Here is a 20,956-nt window from a genome sequence, read left to right on the forward strand (position 1 = left end):
CAGGCATTTTTGCACTCTCTTTTCTGTGAGAAATCAGGCTTGGGGTTAATAATAAGGTTTAGCATTCCTTACATGAATAATCTGCAGGTGGAAAATCAGTTTTTAAAATTTCACAGGCCTCTTACATAACCTAGCCCATGTTGAGGCTTGTAGAAACAAATAAAACCAGCATTGTCCTTGAAGTTGAGCCTGTCAGTCAGTCACAATCCCATTTTGCCTCTGGGCTCTGCTTCTTAGCTAGTTTTTTTTTTTTTTCCTGAATTGTGAATTCACAGCATTTTCACCACAGCTTTTGCTCTGTGGCAAAAATGGATTTATCCTTATAAAAAGATTTATAGTATAGAAATGGATTTATACTTATATTATTCTACCTTGGTTGATGGGTCTTTAATCTCCTTTCCAACTGAGCTTTCAAAAATGTAACCCATGAGGAGATAAACAGTCCATATAATAAAAATAACTTCCTTAACTGAGCTGGGCACAACTGACTTTAATCTGAGGCCCTAGTTCATTCACAAATTAAAAATACATCAAATAAATTATATCACTTCTTCCACTTTGCATTTTAGGCTTTATTTATTTAGATGATGGCTATTAGACATAAATAGAAACTAATCTATTTTCACATCACCCTCCTTTACCCCACAAATACACAGAACCTAAAGCTGGAAGGAACTGCTGGAACTAGATCAGACCTCTCCCCTGCCTTCCAATGACAAGATACCAGGGGCCCCACTTCAAAGATGAGGCAATCATAGCCAGGGGCTGACTTAAGGACATGCATGCAGGCAATGACAGAGGCAAGGTTAGGATGCTGCAGGGCTCAGAGAAGTGTTCTCTCTGCTCTTCTAAACAAATGCAGAACATCATGAAATTACGCACTTTATGGTCTAGCTCTCTAGCTCATCTTGCCAATCACTAATATGATTTGACGCATTCCATTTAATTTCCCACTATTTGAATAGTCCCAACACTCTCCCCATGGCAACAGAAATAAAAGTTTGTGAATTTTGTGCCAAAATAATAGTAGAAAGAGTCACAGTGACAAAGGGCCACAGAAACAGAAGAGAGTGCTATTATTATGCATTGGTTACATTTACTGGTGGTAAATCTACAAGAAGTACATTCATGTCAGACAGTGTGTATAAAAAATAACTCTCCCCAAAGCCCCAATATCCCCAAGCACAAAAGAGGCTACGTTTATACAGCATAGTATCTTTGGAAAATAATCTCTGGCTTTGAATCCAAGACGGAAGCTGAGATTTGCTTGAGTGCATGAGGAAATGAGAAGAGAGTGATGAAGAGCTACTGTCATGAACATATTACACCTTTTAAGCAGCAAGAAATTCATTTAATAAATTGATTGAAGCCTGGAATCTAATTAAATCTAAAAGAGGTATCAACCTGAAATGCTAATAAGCTCATGCTCAAACTGTATACACGGAAGCTCTGCTGTGCATGCCTTTAATAATGCATTACCTAAAGTATATTCTGTATTCATTATAGCAGTACAGCAACGTGACATGAATTATTTCCACTCTCTACTTCGGATGCAAATATCTTCATGCAGGCAATCTATTTAGCCACATTCCCCTTCCCAGTGAAGGTAAATGAGATGTGGCTTTCAACGGCTGCGATCATGGTTGTAAAAAGGAAAGCTGAAACTTAGCAAGGAAGCATATGTACCTTTTATCCAGACAAACAATGAAGGGAATATTCTTCTATCCAATTACTGGCACCCTGTGTTTAAAATAATCTGAATGTGTAAGGCTAATAATGCAAGATGCCAAATTGCATTAGAGAAACTAAAGCTTCAATTAGTTCAATTTCAAGTGGCAGCACATTTTCAGATAGGCACCAGCAGCAGCAGGTACTGTAATCCCACAGTTTAACTCTCCTTGAGATGCTCCAAAAAGGTGGCTGAGTTCTAAGAACTGTGCTCTATTTGTGATCTGGGAGTGATCCGGGGACCGGGAGGTGCAGAAGAGTTATTTTTAGTGGTGACCAGATGATGACATCTAGGCTTGTCTATAGATTACTGCTGGCACCCTTTTAACTGGTTTACTGCTGCCTCAACACAGTACAGTGCTGAGACCATCCTGGCTAACATGGTGAAACCCTGTCTCTACTAAAATACAAAAAAATTAGCTGGGCGAGGTGGCGGGCGCCTGTACTCCCAGCTACTTGGGAGGCTGAGGCAGGAGAATGGCGTGAACCGGGGAGGCGGGGCTTGCAGTGAGCTGAGATCCGGCCACTGCACTCCAGCCTGGGCAACAGAGCCAGACTCTGTCTCAAAAAAAAAAAAAAAAAAACTTCTTAGCTCAAAAACCTTCCACATCTCCCCATCTAACTCAGATATAAACCAAAGGATGCACTATCGCTTACAAAGTCCACTCCCCCACCCTCATCTCCTGCCACTCTCCTGGTCACTCCACACTCCATGACAGCCACACTGGCCTTCTTGCTATTCCTTGAGCACTTTGGGCACACCTCTGGCATTGGCTGCACCTTCTTCCTGGAACACTTCTCCAAATACCCACATGACTCCTGTAATCTCCTCCAAGTCTTCATCAGATATCACCTTCTCAGTGAGGCCTATGCTGATCATTCATTGACAGTCAATCCTTGTTATTCACAAATTGTGTATTTGCAAATTCATCTCACTAAAATTTATTTGTAACCTCAAAATCAATACTTGAGGTACTTTTGTGGCCACTCGCAGGCAAGTTCCATGCAGCAAAATATGTACATCACCCGATGAGGTCTGAAGTGCTGCTGAGGATCTCAGCTGGGTGAGGTCCAACAAGGCCCATGCCGCATGCTTTAGCTCTCATACTACGAGTATCCTTTCTGCCACCTATTTAGTGCCATGTTTTACACATTTTTGTGTTTTTGGCGATTTCATTGCTAAAAGTGACCCCCAAGCACAGTAATGAAGTGCTGTCTAGCGTTGCTAAGTACAGGAAGGCTGTGATGAGACTTATGGAGAAAACACAAGTGTTAGAAAAGCTTTATTCAAGCACAAGTTATGGTGCTGTTGGCCATGAGTTCAATGTGAATGAATCGACTACATATGGTAAAGAAGGCGTCTTTAAGCAGAAACACTCAAAAAAACAAAGTTATGTATTATCAGTTGATGAGAAGGTTGTGACCAGAGGCTAGCAGGAACCTAACTCTGTATTTCCCCTAGAAGCAATGGCTCAGTGGTCACTAATTCAGTGTTCGTAAAATGATATTGACTGTATACTGCAACCCTTCCCCCAGAACTCCAAGTCTCCCTCACCCTGCTCTATCTTTTTCATAGCATTTATCACTTCCTAACACACCATATCATTCACTTATTTATTAGGTTTGTTAATTATCTGTCTCACCAGCTATGAGTAAGCTATGTGAGAGTATGTGCTTTTGCCTGTTTTGTTCACTACTATATCCCCAGCACATAGCACAGTTGCTGGCACATAATAGGCACTCAACAAATATTTGTTTGATCAGTGAATGGATAGATGGATGGAGTCACAGCCTTCCCTGAAGCAGAGATCTGACAAGTGCCTTCCTAGAGGATAAGTACCACATGAGTGTATCTAGGAAAACAAAGGAATAAGGTGGGAATTCTGTCCTGGAGGGGAGCTATCAGGGAGAGGTCAGAGAAACATTTTATAGTCAGCTGAGCCTAAAGGGAAGCAGAGGCTGGGTGGGGAACAAAGAGTTTACCTGCAGGCTCTGAAGCTGAACCCAGGTAGCCAGTTGCCAGGTTTCTAGAGGCAGACTGTAGATGGAAAGTTCAAGCCAGCAAGGGGTGCAGGATACAACAGGCTCCAAACAGAAAAGGGGGAGGGGGGAGGTGCCAAGCACCATCATAATTGCATTAATCCTTAATAACTAAAATCCCTGGTGGTGTGCCTCCTGGAATAAGCTCCATAGAGTTGCCCATGTAAACAGCAGCTTCGTTACGTATCAATGGCTGCAGCTCCATGTCTTTTCTGGCAACTATTTATGCCTAGTGTTCCATTACTGGAACACGAAACATGTGGGAGTAATTTATATCCTACTGCTCAATGTCATTGCCGAGGTCTGATTGCAAATATTCAACAAATTGCAACCTCAGGCATAAATGGGTTAATTGGTGGCTCAACTTTGACTCCTCAGCTCGCAGCTGTCCATGGGATTTCAATACAGAGGTGAAGTCTCTCTCAAACCTGATTCACCTCCAGCACACTTTGGACCTTGGTGTCAGTGTCCCTGGAGGGTGACTACACCTCGTTCTACCCCAGATGAACTTCCGATAGCTATGTAATTCATATTGTGTCAGTTTACTCAAAAGACACACATACACACACACACACACACCTTTAATGCCTGAATGTCCAGTAACAAACAGAATATAAACCTTAATTTATACAGAAAGATTAACTTCTCACCTTCATCCCAGCAGGTAGGCATCAGTAGCCCATTAACAGGTAGAGAAACTAAGGCTTAGATAAGTTGAGTACCTTGACCAAGGTGACAGAACTAGTAAGGACAGGATGTGACCCCAAGTCTGCCGGACTCCAAAGCTCATGCTCTATTCTCTACACTACATCATTACATAACTCCCTTAAATGCTTTTTAAATGAATTAAAATATTGCTCTGCTTTTCCAACAACTTTATATCAATAGTGATGTACAATTATTCAAACAAAACAATTTATTTCACTTATTTTCAGGGAATTAGTGTAATTTCATTTAGTTTTCAAGGTGCCCACTGACCACAATATTTACATTTTAAAGACATGACAGTTTAAAGCTAATCACTGGTAAACTGTTACAGAAACCAACATCAAGGAAACTAGGACATGCTGTTGGGAGATGACATGGTATTGTCTCAGGTCTGCCACTCTCCTCTCTGGGCAAATCGTTTAACCTCTCTAAGGTTTTATTTTTCTCATCAATAAAATGGAGATAACAAAAACAAGGCCTTCTCTGACTAATCTATTGAACCAATAATGAGACAATAGATGTGGAAATGTTTTTTAACATTCAGGGGCTATAGAGACTCAATGATGGTCATGCCTGTCTTATGACACATTACTTGTCAGTATTAACTCCCTGAGGGCAGGGACTCCTCTATTCAGCTCTGTATCATATCCATTTGTCAATGGTTGGCCCATAGTAGGTGCTCAATAAATACTCCTTGACCAAAGAGAACTTGGACTATCAGGTACAATTCATTCAGAGAGGCTCTACAACAAGTCTAAATAGTCTGTGAGCGAAGTATTGATGAGAATAATCTAGACCATTTGAGAATCAAATATGAAGTTACAGAATCATTTGGGGAAAGGTCATACGATAGGGGACACTCTGTTCAGTGAGATGCTGATAAAACTTGCCCAGGAACAGCTGACAAATTGTTTACTACTCCTGCTGCGGGCACTTCCACCAGCCACTCAGTGGTCAGAGTACACAGCCAACAGATCACACTTTAAGCCCACAAGGGTCAGACGGCGTGACACAGATGCCACCACTCTGCAAACCCTCTCCCAGATGCTTGTCTCTCATTATGGAGGGAAGGGGTCCAGAAAAATGCTTCCCAGCACCAGGAAAACATTTAAGGACACATTCCTCAGGGCCAACAGTTCCAGAGTATCCATCTAAGATTGGATAAATGGCACTTTTGAGGTGCATATATGACAAACTCACACAAGAACAGCCCCTGCATAGATTTCTTGAGGGCAGGTCCTACCCCTACTTGTCATAAGGAAAATTCCTTTCTACCTACATTATGTGGTCAAGGCTCCACTAGGAAGGTGCTTTCATAGAGTGTGAGAGAATCACTCTCCACCTCACCTAACATCCATCCCTCTCCTCTGAAGCACAGGCAAGATACCTGGAACCCTTAGGCTACTAAAGATTTTCTCAGATTCCAGAGATTCAGCCTCTCACGCTCCTATTTCACCATCCCAAGAGCCAAGGACCACAGCCAAATTCCACACATAACTCTAATTGAAGTCTTTACTCAAACCAGGAAAGGGGCTGGTCCAGTTTCTTGGTTCCACCTATAGGACTCTTACAACCAACAACCTTGAGGAAGGGAGGCACCCAGGCTACATTTTAGTTGATTATGATTGAGTCAAAGGCAAATATTGGCAGATGATCTTGCTAAAACCTTTTGGAAAATTAAATCTGCTAATAGAAAATGAAGCACACAAAAAGCATAACACATAAAACCAGTCCCTTGAATTTCCCTCTGGATCAATCCTATTGGAGTGAGTGATGACACAACTCAGGAGGAAATACATCTGTCTCAAATATACCATATCCCACTCTGTAGCAGGAACTCACTTGAGAAATCCCGGGGAACCTAAGATCTTAGCTGTCAGTTTTTTCATTAAAACCAGACTGTAGCCGGGCGCGGTGGCTCAAGCCTGTAATCCCAGCACTTTGGGAGGCCGAGGCGGGCGGATCACAAGGTCAGGAGATCGAGACCACAGTGAAACCCCGTCTCTACTAAAAACACAAAAAATTAACCGGGCGCGGTGGCGGGCGCCTGTAGTCCTAGCTACTCAGGAGGCTGAGGCAGGATAATGGCGTGAACCCAGGAGGCGGAGCTTGCAGTGAGCCGAGATCGCGCCACTGCACTCCAGCCTGGGCAACAGCGTGAGACTCTGTCTCAAAAAAAAAAAAAAAAAAAAAAAACCAGACTGTAAGAAGGGTACCTAATCCCAACTGCAACATAAATATAAGTAATCTTGGAAATATATTGCTATGACAATTACTGCTACCAATTAAGTCAGCCGCCGACTAGACAAGTATTATTTGCAGATTTACATTATGATGACAATATGTCAAAAGATCTGAACTACTGCCCCCATCACCAAGCCTCTGCAACTCCATTTCCCTTAGTCTCCTAATGACAACACTGTTCCCCACTCCCAGGTGAAGAACCTCGATTAAAATAATGCAGCAAGCAACCTCGCCTGACTGCCTCCCAATCACTTGCTAATCACAACCCAGGCGCCACCTGTAGGACATCCATGATGTATATTTTAATTAACTTCTTAGCAAATCCTCTGTAGCCTGCAGCTAGCAACATTTCCCAGAAATGGAATGCCTACTTGAACTTGTCATCTCTATTTCAACAGTAAGGCCATGCCCCTGATGATGCTTTCCAGAAGTCTGGTGGGTCAGCTCTCCTATTTAAATAGTCTCACAGGAAACTAGATCCCTCCCTGCCATGAAGATCAGGTGGCCAATCCTCCGAAATTCACAGAAGGATGTCTACAGGACTTGGCCAGAAACCAGGAGAGGCTGGGCATTCCCTCCTGAACGGCGGAGTCCCTCCCCTGTGGGCTTCTTACACACAAGAAGCAACTCTAGGGAAACAGTGGGAAGAGGGCAGGGAAGAGAAGTCATATATAGGAAAATGAATTCGAGGACAAATGCATCCTATGATGACAAATGGGCCAACTCATTTTTTCCAAGTTTTTGTGGCTGTAGATCAGTTGCCTTTATATGGTTTGAGCACCTATAAGTCGAGCTTCCCTGATTCCTTACCTCCTCCAAAGAGCTGCCCTCCAGCACCCTCCCTGCCTTAGAACTGGTCAAGTTTGTTGTCACCTGTCTCTTCAGTCCATTTGTGGTGCCATCCCCTGGTAAAGTCAGTAAAAACTCCCATTTAAGTTCTTCAGGGTCCCGGTCCCTGTGACCCATGTGAATGTAACATACTGAATATTCAAACATATTTACAGTTACTCATGGCCATCATCCAGGCAGTCTATGGAGCCTTGCACATCGAGGAGGAGAAGTCCTGAGGAGTCATCTAGCCCAGTGACTCTCAAATGTTAATATGCATACACTGTTCCTAGGAGATCTTGCTGAAAAGCAGATTCTGATTCCAATCTTGTAGTCAAGATCCTGTATTTCTAACAAGCTCCCAGGAAAGATTGATATGGCTGTTCCTCAGACCCTACTTAAGACACCAAGAATCTAATGCAAGGCTCTTGCTAAATACCAAAACGCTGGCTTTGTCAAAGCAAAATATCAAATACAAAACAGTAAGGTATAGCAGTCCCTGGCCTCCAGAAGTTCAGTGGCATTTTGTCTGATATAAGAAGGGTCTGGAGGCTGGGTGCGGTGGCTCATGCCTGTAATCCCAGCACTTTGGGAGGCTGAGGCAGGCGGATCACGAGGTCAGGAGATCGAGACCATCCTGGCTAACACGGTGAAACCCTGTCTCCACTAAAAATACAAACACTTAGCTGGGCGTGGTGGTGGGCACCTGTAGTCCCAGCTACTCAGCAGGCTGAGGCAGGAGAATGCCGTGAACCTGGGCGGTGGAGCTTGCAGTGCACCGAGATCGCACCACTGCACTCCAGCCTGGGCGACAGAGTGAGACTCCGTCTCAAAAAAAAAAAAAAAGGGTCCGGAGAGTGTGCCCTATGGTACTAGAAAGCCAGCACCCAAGTCACAGAGGTTTGTGAGAGAGCTGCACAGGCTGGACTGAGGAATGAAGACTTGTTCTGCACTACTGCCAGTAAGGTGAGTGAGAGGAATTTGGAATAGAAGATTGGAGCCAGGCTTATACACCATGCTAAAGAATAAAGCATTGTTTGCAAGCATGACAACCAGAGAATTTGTCTTAACTTTTACCCTGCAGGTAATTACAGTTTATGGTTCTTAGTAGAAGACAAAGTATTCATCTTGTTCATTAGGTAAGCAGTTGGGCAGTATCAGAGAATTTGTTAGTATACCAAAAGAAAGTCTTTGAATGTCTGTACAGACAGGTGGATTAGAATAAAAATGGCAGTAGGTCTGCGAAGCAACACAAAACAAATGTTGTCTGTAGCTGTAATCGTCTGCCATCTCAGGACTCACAAAATGGATAAGAAAACTTCTGCCTTTCTTCTGGGTATAACAGAAAGAAGAAACCTATTCACCCACGGTGCTACAGAATATGCAAATTTTCACATGCTCCTCTACGAGCAAACACACTTATGGTTCAAAACCTTTCTTACTAAGAGGATTAGGATTTAAACGCAGTTAGCATGTACTAGCTCTGTGATCTGGGACATATCAGTATCTCTGATTCTCACTGATGATAATATCTAAATCCTTACTTAACAATACAATTACACGAGAATAAATAAGCTAATTCTAACGGGATTTTTTTAAACTAGAACAATGAATTTCACTCTCAGCAATCTCTCATTCCTAGTGGTTGTCTGGCTGCTCACAAATTCAGAATCAAATCTAATGAGTCAAAACTTATTTTCCTCCATATGACAAAAAGAATACGCCATTCTCCCTACAAAGGCTGGGCAACAAGGCTTCCTTCCCTAAAGAAGAATATGTCATCAAGAGAGAATAGGAAGAGGAAACAAAAAACTAGTCCCTTGTGACACAGTGAACCATGGGAAGAAAAAGAAAGAGAAGGAAGAGGATGAAATTATTCAGTCTCATGTTCTAGCTTCCCCTGCCCTCAGGTCACCCCATGGCATCCTGAAAGGGAAGTCTGTCATGTAGGTGGAGGTAAAAACCCAATCAGAGAGGCTCTGGCTTTACTTCCTGGTTCAGACTCTGATAGACAACTCTTGCAAGATGCTTTCCACAAAAACACAGGGTGATCATATCACAGTAAACGTAGTTAGGCAGAGTGAAGGAGAGAGCTTGGCTGGCAGTGCTAAGTCTTCCTCAGCAATCCCTGTGCAAGAAGAGATCCAGAAGTTCTTGCATTAAAGGTAGAGGGATGAAGGCCAGAAAACCAGGATAAGGTGCACCATGATGGATGGCAAGGTAAGCCTACCACAAAGTACACAGCTTTGTCAGAGCCTGGCCAGGACTCAAAAGGTTCTGCCTAGTTAATAAGAACTGGGGTTAGCTCGGCACAGTGGCTCACACCTGTAACCCCAACACTTTGGGAGGCTAAGGGAGGTGGATCACTTGCACTCAGGAGTTCGAGACCAGCATAGGCAACACAGTGAGACCTTGTCTCTAAAATTAAAAAAAAAAAAAAAAAAAAAAAATAGCTAGGTGTGGTGGCCCACACCTGTAGTCCCAATTACTTTGGCGGGGGGGTGGTGGGGGGGGTGGGCTGAGGCAGGAAGATCACTTGAGCCTGGGAAGTTGAGGCTACAGTAATCCCTGATTGAGCCAATGCACTCCAACCTTAGTGACAGAGTGAGACCCTGCCTCAAAAACAAACAAACAAACAAACAAAAAACACCTGGGGTGAGGCCAAGTTAGGAAGAAAAGAAGTCTGGACCCCAACCAGGCCAAGTTCACCACCTTTCCCTCCTCATCAGACTCACTCTTATCCACTAGACCAATAAAGAAACACAAACTCCGTCTTGGATTCTAATGCTGAGTTTTTCAATACACACAAAAATGGAAACATTTACATTTTAAAGAAACACAAAACCTGGAATGCAGGCTGCTGGAGGATGGGCCCAGAAAGTCTCAGGTCAATATAGGAAATAGAGACTATGGCAAAAGACAGCATTTTATGATGACCATAAATGGACTTAGGCTGGCAGGTTAACCACTGGAAATAAAAAATTAAGTTAAACCTATATTTCAAAAATTAAATTTGCCAAGCATGGTGGTGCACGTCTATAGTCCCAGCTACTCAGGAGGCTGAGGTGGGAAGACCACCTGAACCCGAAAGGTGGAGGGGTGGAGGTTGCAGTGAGCCATGATGGCACCACTGCACCTAGCCTGGGCGACAGAATGAGAACCTGTCTCGGAAAATAAATAATTACTCTTTATCTCTTCCTCAAGGGAGTGGGAATAGTGAAGGATCATGCATTCTTTCACTTAGAAAATATCGGTTTGTTAAGTGCCTACTATGTGCCGGTCCCCATGCTAGGAGGCAGGGATTCTACGGGGGTAGTCTTTCGAAAAGCTAAAGAAAAACTGAATCAGTGGCTTGTGGATCCCCAAATTAGGAATTTCTGCCCTACATAAAAATAAATTTTAGATGGAGTGTAGAAGGACATTCTCAGCTGATGACTAAAGGCAGAAATTATACAGGAAAAGAATGAGAGCCTTAATTGCATATAAATGTGAAATTGACATATCCAAATATTCTGTAAATATTTAAGAAAAATAGAAGGTTGCACTCAGTCCTCAGAACTGAGGTGGGGCAAAAAGCAACACTACTTTGCTGAAGGTATGTCTGAATTAGAAATAAGGTAGAGCTAGGAGACCCAGAAGCTTAAAGACCAGCAGATGTAGGACAATTCTCCTTTTTCATTGGCAAGGAGGACCTGACCCAGCATGAAATGAGATAAAGGAACAGAAGAGGAGGACAGTCGTCAAGGTGGCTGTGGGAAAGGAGATGCAGGAGGAGACACTGGCAGGAGAAATTAAGTCAAATTAAGTCTTTGTGGGCACCAGGTAAAGCCTCCACTTCCTTCCTCTATTAGGGCAGCTGTTTCTGGATTGCTGTTTTTAATACAAGGATGTAAGATAAGAACAGAAGCCCCCAGTGGCCCCACACCATTCATCCAGTCAGTGACTCAGGTTAAACTGGTGATTCTCTTTCTCCCCAACCCTCCCCCTCGGTGCTATAAACCAAAAACAAAACACTGAACCCCCCAACCGACTGAATGGACCTCTTCTCTTGGCTAAGGGGATTTAAAAGTAGACCTGAAAAATTAGTTCAGGCCATGATGGGAAGAAGGGGTTGAAATGCCTCATTATACTCTCTTCCCTTCAAAATTCAGGCACAACTGACCAGCATTAACATTAAAACAGAGATCTTAAGACAAAACAGACTCTTTGTGGCAATAAGATACCAAATTTCAACCTGACTCTAGTATAGCATTACATGACAGATAGCAGGCCCTGAAAGAAATTAAAGTATTTTACCCTAAAATATATCTCTTTGACATATTCTGAAATGACCCTGCAAAGCTGTCTCTTGTGGGGGAAATTTACATTCTGTAGAGAATCCCCTTCCCTTTCCTGGTCCTTTTCTGATCTTGAAGAGATTGGCTGAGAGTTGAGCACCTTTTAAAGGTCTGAAGAGGAAACATTTGCCATCTATTGTCTCTAAGAGTAGCTACTTCATCTACATAATAAGAACCTTGGTCTCCACAACCCCTTCTCTTAACCCAGACATTCCTTGCTATCGATTCTAGGTCTTTAGATGATAACTCTTTTCCCAACTGTTAATCAGAAAATCTTTAAATCCACCTGTGACCTGTAAGCCCCCACTTCAAGTTGTCCTGCCTTTCCAGACCAAACAAATGCATAACTCACGTGCAATCATTGATGTGTTATGTCTCCTTGAGGTATAAAACCAAGCTATAACCTAACAAACACAGGTTCTCAGGACCTCTTGAGACTGTGTCTTGGGCCTTGATCATTCATATTTGGCTCAGAATAAACCTCTTTAAATATTTTACAGAGTTTGACTATTTTCATCAACCGTGACACAGACTGAACCCTTCCCATCACTCCTTGAACCATTCCCTTTCTAGGGAGTCAGTATGTAAGCCATAGTCATTCTCAGGTACCTCTAAATTCCAGATCCTGTCCCACAAGCCCCACACTCCAGACTATGAAGGAGAAATCTGCTTCAGTTCCATTTCACTAGAGAGACAGTAAAAGGGAGTGATCAAGAGCACAGACTCAAGAGCCATGTGTTTGGATTCAAATCCCAGCTCCACCACTCACTCGCTGTGTGATCTAAGGAGAGTTACTCAACCTCTCTATGCCTCAATTTCATCATCTGTAGAGTGCAAAAATAATAGTACCTACTTCACAGGGGTTTTGTAAAGATGAAATACATTGAATATATAAAAGAACTTAGAACTGTCCTTGCAGAAGTGGGAACAAGCTGTGTGGGAGGACTTTTTTTCTGAATAAATTATACTTGAGTGTGTGTGCATGCACAAACACAGGGATACACATTTTCAAAGCTGTAATAGCTCAAGTACCTTCTAATTGATTTTGAGATGTTATCTGATCTTATTACAGGAGCAGATAATTTTACTTTCCAAAGGTGGTGAATATTTTAGATGAATTAGACTTGTTCTTAATATTTGTCCATTTCCCTAGATTATCTGTAATTATATTGACTACTTCATAGGATACAAAATTTCAGTTAGAAGGAGTAAATTCAAGAGATCTGTCGTACAATATGGTGACTATAGTAAACAACAATGCATTGAAAATTGCTAGAATTTTGTTTAAATCTGCAAAAAAAAACTCTTCTCACTAAATTATTTGATATTGGAAATAGTGACTTTTTCAGAAAAAATGTTATATTAACATATATTGGGCTTAATAATGTTATTTTAAATGAATTTAAAACATGTTTTAAAAATAACTGTCCTGGCAGAATGTAAGCATTATGTTCTTTGCACTGCTGCTACTGCTATTGCTGTTATTATGATTATTATGATTAGAGTTTGGGCTATTCTGAGGATGTGTTTTAGAAAGGCTTCACTCCCAGCCCCACATCCAGCTCCTCATCTTCCTCTTTAAGGCATTAGGATATCTCCTTTCAGCACCTCCCTCAGAAAAATCCTACCCCCAAAGATAAACAGTTGCCAAACTCCTCTCTCACAGCCAAGTCTGAATTGAATCCCTTTTCTCCCTTTATATTTGTAACTTTCTCCCTCATCTCATATCGAGGATGTGGCACAACATCTGATAAAATAATGACAGTAATAAAGTAAGAAAGGCAAACATTCTTCTTTCTAGATTCCTTACAAGGCAAAGTCATTCGCAAAGAAATCGCGGCAGATGCAATATGTTGGCATGTCATGCATTAATACTTAATGAGAAAAACAGGGAGATGACAGTGGCGTATCAACAGCAGTCATGGTATGGTACACCTACAGCCACATATCACCACATGCTGCAGAGAGAAGCCGCTCAGCTGCCAGACCTAAATACTTGGAAATCTTGCTCTTAAGACCTGGTGATCAAAATTTCAGAAGAGTGACCAGTGTCCATTCAGCATAGATTTCCACTGAATGCTGGGCACCGAGGTGGGTGCTAGGATTACAACATTAAACAAGAATAAGACATGATCACTGCCTTCAAAGGGCTTATGGGTTGGTGGGTTGCAACCAAGTAGAGTGTGACTATTACCATGAAAGGTAGAGGGTTCCAGCTCCATTAGGAATTGGATACCCTTTATAGTATCTCCATCTTACAGAGAAGGAAACGAAGGCACAGAGAGGTCATCGGCTAATAAGCAGTGGAGCCAGGATTCAAACCCAGGCAGTTCAGGCTCTAGATCTGTGGCCTCAGACACTATGTTCTGGTGACTGGTGATCAACATCTTCCATCTGAAAATGTCTGGTGCTTCTTACATTAGATTACTTCTTACTCTAACAGTCATCTAAGAGCTTGTCAGTAAAGGCACCCCAAAAAAAATCTTCCACACGGGGAGAAAATGGAGAAGAGGACACAGTATCTGTGAAGCAAAAATAAATCCGTGAAGCAAAATAAATTCAGGAAGCAAAATATAATGATGGTTTGTAAAATTTGCTTTAACTTGATAGCCCTTTCCACTTTGATCTATGGAAGTCTATGTTTGAAGGAAAAGGTAAGGGGATTTCAAAATATGAATGCTACAAGAAAGAGAATATGTTTTGAGTTTGTTGAGATGGAACTATGAGATAGGGGTTGACTAAGGTAGGTACCCAAAAATGTGAGGTAATATAAATGTCTAGTGGCTGGAAACTGCTTGCAAAGTTATATGAATGAATAAGAGCTCTGTGAGGGGTTGGGGAGAGGTCATACTGGGGCAGATTCAGGGGACTCACATGCATCTAATTTGAAATCCATGTCTTCCACATTTTGTCACTCACCTCTTCTACCTTCCATCTACTTCAACACTTAGCACCTTATCAGGTCTTTCTTTTCTGAGAAATTAAAAAACAAGCAAATGGTGGGGCTGGGCACAGTGTCTCATGCCTGTAATCCCAGCACTTTGGGAGACCAAGGTGAGAAGATTGCTTGAGGCCAGGAATTCAAGACCAGTCTAGCCAAAATAGTAGAGACCCTTCCTCTACAAAAAATTTTAAAAATTAGCCAGGTGTGGGGGAAAGGGGAGGGAGCACATTAGGACAAATACCTAATGCATATGGAGCTTAAAACCTAGATGATGGGTTGATGGGTGCAGCAGACCACCATGGCACGTGTATACCTATGTAACAAACCTGCATATTCAGCACATGTATCCCAGAACTTAAAAAAAAAAAAAATTAGCTGGGTATGGTGGTGCGTGTCTGTGGTCACAGCTACTTGGGAAGCTGAGGCAGGAGGATCACCTGAGCCCAGGAGGTAGAGGCTGCTATGAGCTATAATCACACAACTGCATTCCAGCCTGGGTGACAGAGCGAGACACTGTCTCATAAATAAACTACAAACGAACAAACGGTATAAGTTTTACTCTATTTGTAATGATTATTAATCATTATTTATATAATTATATAATGATTAGTTAATCACTTATATTTTGGTGTCTGCAGCTTGCCTGCAGTGTATCCAGTGCTTTAGTATATGATCTTACCTAACCCTTACAACAATCCAGTGAGATGAGTACTATGATCAGCCCCATTTTAATGCCTCAAGAAACTGAGGAATAAGGAGATTTGTGGGGGTGGTTGTACTTTAGCACAGGGATCCTGGTGGTCATCTCCCTTCAATGTGGCTGGGGCTAACAGACAAGTAGATGGGAACACAGGCATTGTCTAGTGACAAGATGCTGTTCCTAGTCTTTTCATCCAACACCTCAGTCTTCCTCTCACATAAGGAAGCAGACAAAAATGACAAGACCAAGGCCCCTCCTCTGAAGGTCCAGCCCGTACTGCTTCCACCGTAGTCTCTGTCTCTGAATCATCACATCTCCGGCGCAGAGCTGAAATTTAGCCTTCCATCGGCCAGTCCCATCACTGCTCCCTGCCTCCCTACCCCAGTCCATTAGCAGGTGGACCTCTCGGTCACCTCTGGCTTTGTTTTATTTTCAAGCAAAAAAAAAAGTACTAAGAAACTACCCCTTCCTGAGGACCTACTATATGCCAAGCTCGCTCAATCCTCATAGCACCCCTATGAGGCAAAGTAGTACTATTCTCCTATTAGAGATTAAAAGACTGACCCAGAGAATTTAAATTATTTGTCCAAAGTCACATAACTAGTAGGTAGCCAGCTCTTAGTCAATAGATCGCTGCCCAAAAAAGCAATCTTTTATTAACAGCACCTATTTGACCTTTTCTTATTTATGCTCACCCTATTCCAGCTTTCTACCCAACAATGTCGGTAGACATGATAAAATATTTCACCAACTCCATGCCCGCCATCCTGCCCTGCAACTGGTGGTTAAGCATGATTCAAAGGCAGTACTAATGCAAAGCCAGCAGTTTGTAGAGCTGATTTATCATCTAACATGCTGGACCAACTCTCTACCTAGGGACCTAAATTCTTCTATTGACCTAACAGCCCACGCAATCTACCTGACTAAAAGAAGGTGCTCAGATTCCTCCTCATCCCCAGCCTAAAGATACTCCTATGTATTAAGGTCTAGCAGCCACCAACAGCACCCAGATCCCCCTGGGATAAGCAATGATGCATGAGTTTGCCTCTGAACACCTGAAAGCATCATAATTCAAGAAATGCAGAGGGCAAGCTGTGCAGGATTCCTGAAATAATTGAAACTGACCCATAACTCACCAGCCACCATGGGAAATTCTATCACTTTGCTTCCACAGCTAGAAATCAAATCACAAAAATAGGATCAGATCTCTTATTTGGAGCCTTAGACATGCAATGTCATCTTTAATGACTCCTGGCAAAAAATGCTCATTACAGATCTCAGCCCATCTAAATTAAAATGTGAAATCCAAAAATTAAGCAGAAAATTATCATTTTCTCAGGTCCATAAGACCATGGAAAAATCATGCAAGTGGGAATACATGTACTCCTTGGAGTCTTATTATATCTGTAAATAATCTGAGCAGAAATTATATGAAAGAGAAGGTTTACGAGGAAAGAAAAACAAACCCATCAGGTCCTAACTTTCAGGTTTGGGCCTTCTTGGTGAATTGCAATTTTTCACAGTCAATTTGAACTAGCATGGCAAGGAAGATTATGTCTCTGGTAATGGCCAATTTTATCTTTTCTATGATGTAGAGCTCATATTCCTCTGATATGGCAGGCTGCTGACTTCAAGTCTCTCAATGCTAAGTAGGCTGAAAGATGATGCAATCAGTCAGCATGGTGTTCAGGAGGGTATGGCTCCATTAAAATGGGGGGGGCTAAATATTCCTCTATCAGCAGTTCTAAATCTCATTCAGTGTAGATCTCTGAGAAGTTCAGGTAACCATTAAATCATCTCTGGAGATTCTTCTCTCCACTTCCCATCCACCGTACCCTTTACGTCGCCATGTGAATAGCTGACATGACCCAGCAGAATAATTTGCATCACCAGCGTTCACATCTGCTCATGATTAAATTCTTCTCAAACCTAAATTCAGGAAGAGAGCCATTCCCTGTCCGCAGCAATACTTCAACAGATGGCCCAGAAAAAGTAAGGTTAGCTGTTAATAGAAATTACAAATTCAAAACCTAGTTTCCTTTAACAAGCATTCTTAAAGAGAACAGTTAGAGAATGAGACCAAGACCAGTGTCAGGGTTATGCTACCAGATACCGAACATGCAACATGGTCAACCTCCTCCTACTAGTAAAGGAGCATCTGCAAATCACACAAAAGAGACACTCTAATTGTTATTCTATTTTTTTTTTCAATTAAAAAACTACTTCTGAGTCTTACATTGTACACTGAATCTCAGAAAAAGTTCATCTCCATACCTAAATTTAACTACTTAGTATGAAATGGCCATTCTGTACAAAGACCTGTGTGTTTCTAAGTATAATTAGCAGCCCAGAAAATCCTTCAAGAAACCTAAAAATGTGGAGAGGAAAACCTACACCTATGCATGCTAAAGAAGCCAGGATAAAAGTCTAGGTCACTCCCAGGAAAGGCCCTCTTTGTTATTTTGTCACATGCCCTCAGAAACACCTCTTTTTAGAACCACATCACTCCAAGGGGTCACCCCAGAGCTTCCTCCTCAGAATAACTTTTCATTACTACTCTTGTCCACATTTGTCTTAAAACTTTAACTGAGTGAGGGGAGAGTGTCTCAGCAGCCTGGGGTCTCAACTATGTGAGTCTAGTTCTAATCAAGACAGTGACAACGGTCTGGACAGACATGTTCTCTCCACCTCTGTGGTTGATATAGAGCTGAAGGTCTTCCTTGGACAAAAAAAAAAATATTAAAATAAAGGACAAGAAGACAACCATTTTGAGTATGAAATGTAGTCAACTGCCAAAATTGCCTCTGGTGACATAATGGGTTGGTATTTATGGACATGGGCCCAGAAACCAGCATGCATGCCAGGGAGTTATGGTTTTATCATGCCAGCCAATACGGGAGAAGCCTTTTAGGGGAATGTGCTTCCCAAGAAATGCAACAGTACAAGCATTCACACTGAGTAGGCACAGGGACTGTGCAAGGTTCACACCAGATACTTGTGACATGTTCCCAAATCATGCTGGGTCCCAACACATTGACTCAGTAAGTGACTTTGATGAGTAAATCAAAAGTTAACAGAGCCTTCCAACCAGCGTCACCTTTTCAACAAAAACCATTCCCTGGCTTTCTAGTTAGAGAGTACCTCTTTGCCAACATTCCCCAATCTTGCCATGAAAACAGGGCAACCTGTGATATTTGATGAAGTAAGGACAAATCAAAGTAACTACTCGACATTCCTTGCAATCACCATAGGAAATTTCTTACTCCAAGAAGCAAGCTGGACCAAAAATAAAATGTATTTAGAGAGGCTCTGATAAATTCAGCATCTGTAATAAGTTACTATGAAAAATCAGGATGTTGAGTGCTACCCACCTCCTTTTGAACAGCAACATTAGATGTGGCAGTATTTATTGAGCTCTTTCCCTACCTGTGTCTTGGGTTTTTTTGCCTACAGAGACGAAATTTAAGAATGAATAAGCCTGTAATCCCAGCTACTGGGGGAGCTGAGGTGGAAGGATCTAGCCCAGAGTTTGAGACTAGCCTGGGAAACATAGCGAGAACTTGTCTCAAAAATTAAAAAATAAAAAGGAATGAGCCACATGAATCAGGCACCGACTCCCATGGTTGTGCCAGTGCTGACCCTGAGGTTCTTCCATTAGGTTTCCCATTGCAAACACAATCCTGTCACTTATTACACTCTGGAAGTGATAAGAGGAACACAGCAACAAGTCCATCACATTGAAAACAACAATCTGAAATGGCAGAAGGACTAAGGACAAAAAGACTCCACACCAACCATAAGACTATGGGTCAAAATCTAGAAAAGTAAGAAAATTTCAGAAAAAAGTATCTGTCTATCACGTTCACTGAGCATAAGAATAACACAAGTGTTAAAGCTAACATTAGTAAACATCTATGTTATACCACCTGCTCTACACACATTAGGTTATTTAATCTTCAAAACAACTCCTTGAGACAGAGATTACCTTGACTACCGTTTAAGAAATAAGAAAAATGAAACTTAGAGACATTTATAAATAGTATGCTGCAACACTGGCCTAACCTATTATCCTGAGTCTTTTTTTCTTAACAGTCTCACATATACTGATGTCATTTTCAAGAAAAAGAGAAAGCAATTAAAAAATGAAGATACAGTAGCCTTTCCCAAGTTAGTAAGAAACTACTTCAAACATAACCCTTTGTGCACCAGTACACAGACTCAGAAAGAAACTTTCTTATCTCACCTATCTACATAGACTAATCATAATTGTGAGAGACCCAGAAAGCATGGATTAGTCATCCTGTTAGTAGGATGAAGAAACGGATGCCAAATGCAGCTTGAGCGAGAGACAGGGAGAGGACAGTAGCCCGAACCCTTTGAGGCCTGTCCAGCCGTGCTCCTCCCACTGGACAAGCCTGACCAACTTTAGCAAACCCAGCGCCTGACCTCCACATCCCGGTGAAACTGAACATGGTGCTCACGCAGCGAGGGAGGGCGGGCGGAGTGAGTCCATCCAGGCGCATGAGCAGAGCCGGCACGCCAAAGAGCACCAAGTACTTCACGTAGAAAAAGAGCACCTGGGCTAACGCCAGTCCTCCTGAAAGGCAAACAGGCCGGTCAGACACACGGATGAGAGTCACAGCAGCTTCCTGGAGGAGACCAACACCCCAGGAGCTATGCCAACTGCCTCGCTTCTCCACCCACCCCTTCCTCCCTTCCACTTGCACATTTTACAAAAGTATCCCACATTGGTTTTCTTCAATGAAAACCATTTTCGATTAACAAAAAATGAAATTTCATTATTGTGACAGGCAAGAGGACCTCTTAGCAGTCATGCTTTTACAGATACTAGGAAAGAGAATGCCCAAAATGTGTACAGTGCATTAAAAAACTATTACAAAGAGGAAAATCCTTCCAAAATCTTTCAAAACCTACGTGATAATGGGTACAAAAAAAAAAAAAAAAAAAAAAAGAATAAGATCTAGTATTTGGCCGAATAACAGGTTAACTTTGGTCAATAATTAATTACACATTTTAAAATAACTAGAAAAATATAATTGGGTTATTTTTAACACAAAGGATAAATGCTTGAGGTAATGGATACCCTATTTACCCTGATGTGATTATTATACACTGAATGCCTGTATCGATCATTATGCATCATATGCCTGTTTGCTGTATCTCCCATACCTCATACATACATGCATCCACAATGCACACCCAAAAGTTCAAAGTTAAAAAAGAAAACCTACACGAGTCTATACCCACTAGGATAACTAGAATCGAAAGGTCAGATCAGCAAGTGTTGATGGAGATCTGGAGAAACTGGAACCACCAGGCACAGCTGCTGGGAATGCAGAGCGAGGCAGCTGCTTTGGAAAACAGTCTGGTGGTTCCCCAAATGATTAAGCAGAGTTACACATGACC

The 20,956-nt window shown here is 42.0% G+C and overlaps 2 protein-coding genes across 9 annotated transcripts in view; one reads left to right on the plus strand and one right to left on the minus strand.

Moving 5' to 3' along the window:
• Window positions 1–20,956, plus strand: part of LOC126948846 (cuticle collagen 2-like) — a 940,772-nt gene that overhangs the window by 687,699 nt on the left and 232,117 nt on the right. The gene's annotated exons all lie outside the window — the stretch shown is intronic.
• Window positions 1–20,956, minus strand: part of HHAT (hedgehog acyltransferase) — a 350,433-nt gene that overhangs the window by 195,261 nt on the left and 134,216 nt on the right. For all 7 annotated transcript variants that reach the window (XM_050781213.1, XM_050781243.1, XM_050781193.1 and 4 more), the window contains one exon: window positions 19,976–20,126. In XM_050781213.1, the coding sequence (XP_050637170.1) occupies window positions 19,976–20,126 (151 nt within the window). The remainder of the gene's footprint in view (window positions 1–19,975; window positions 20,127–20,956) is intronic.

The sequence above is a fragment of the Macaca thibetana genome, chromosome 1, assembly GCF_024542745.1.
Source record: "Macaca thibetana thibetana isolate TM-01 chromosome 1, ASM2454274v1, whole genome shotgun sequence".
Lineage (NCBI taxonomy): Eukaryota > Metazoa > Chordata > Mammalia > Primates > Cercopithecidae > Macaca > Macaca thibetana.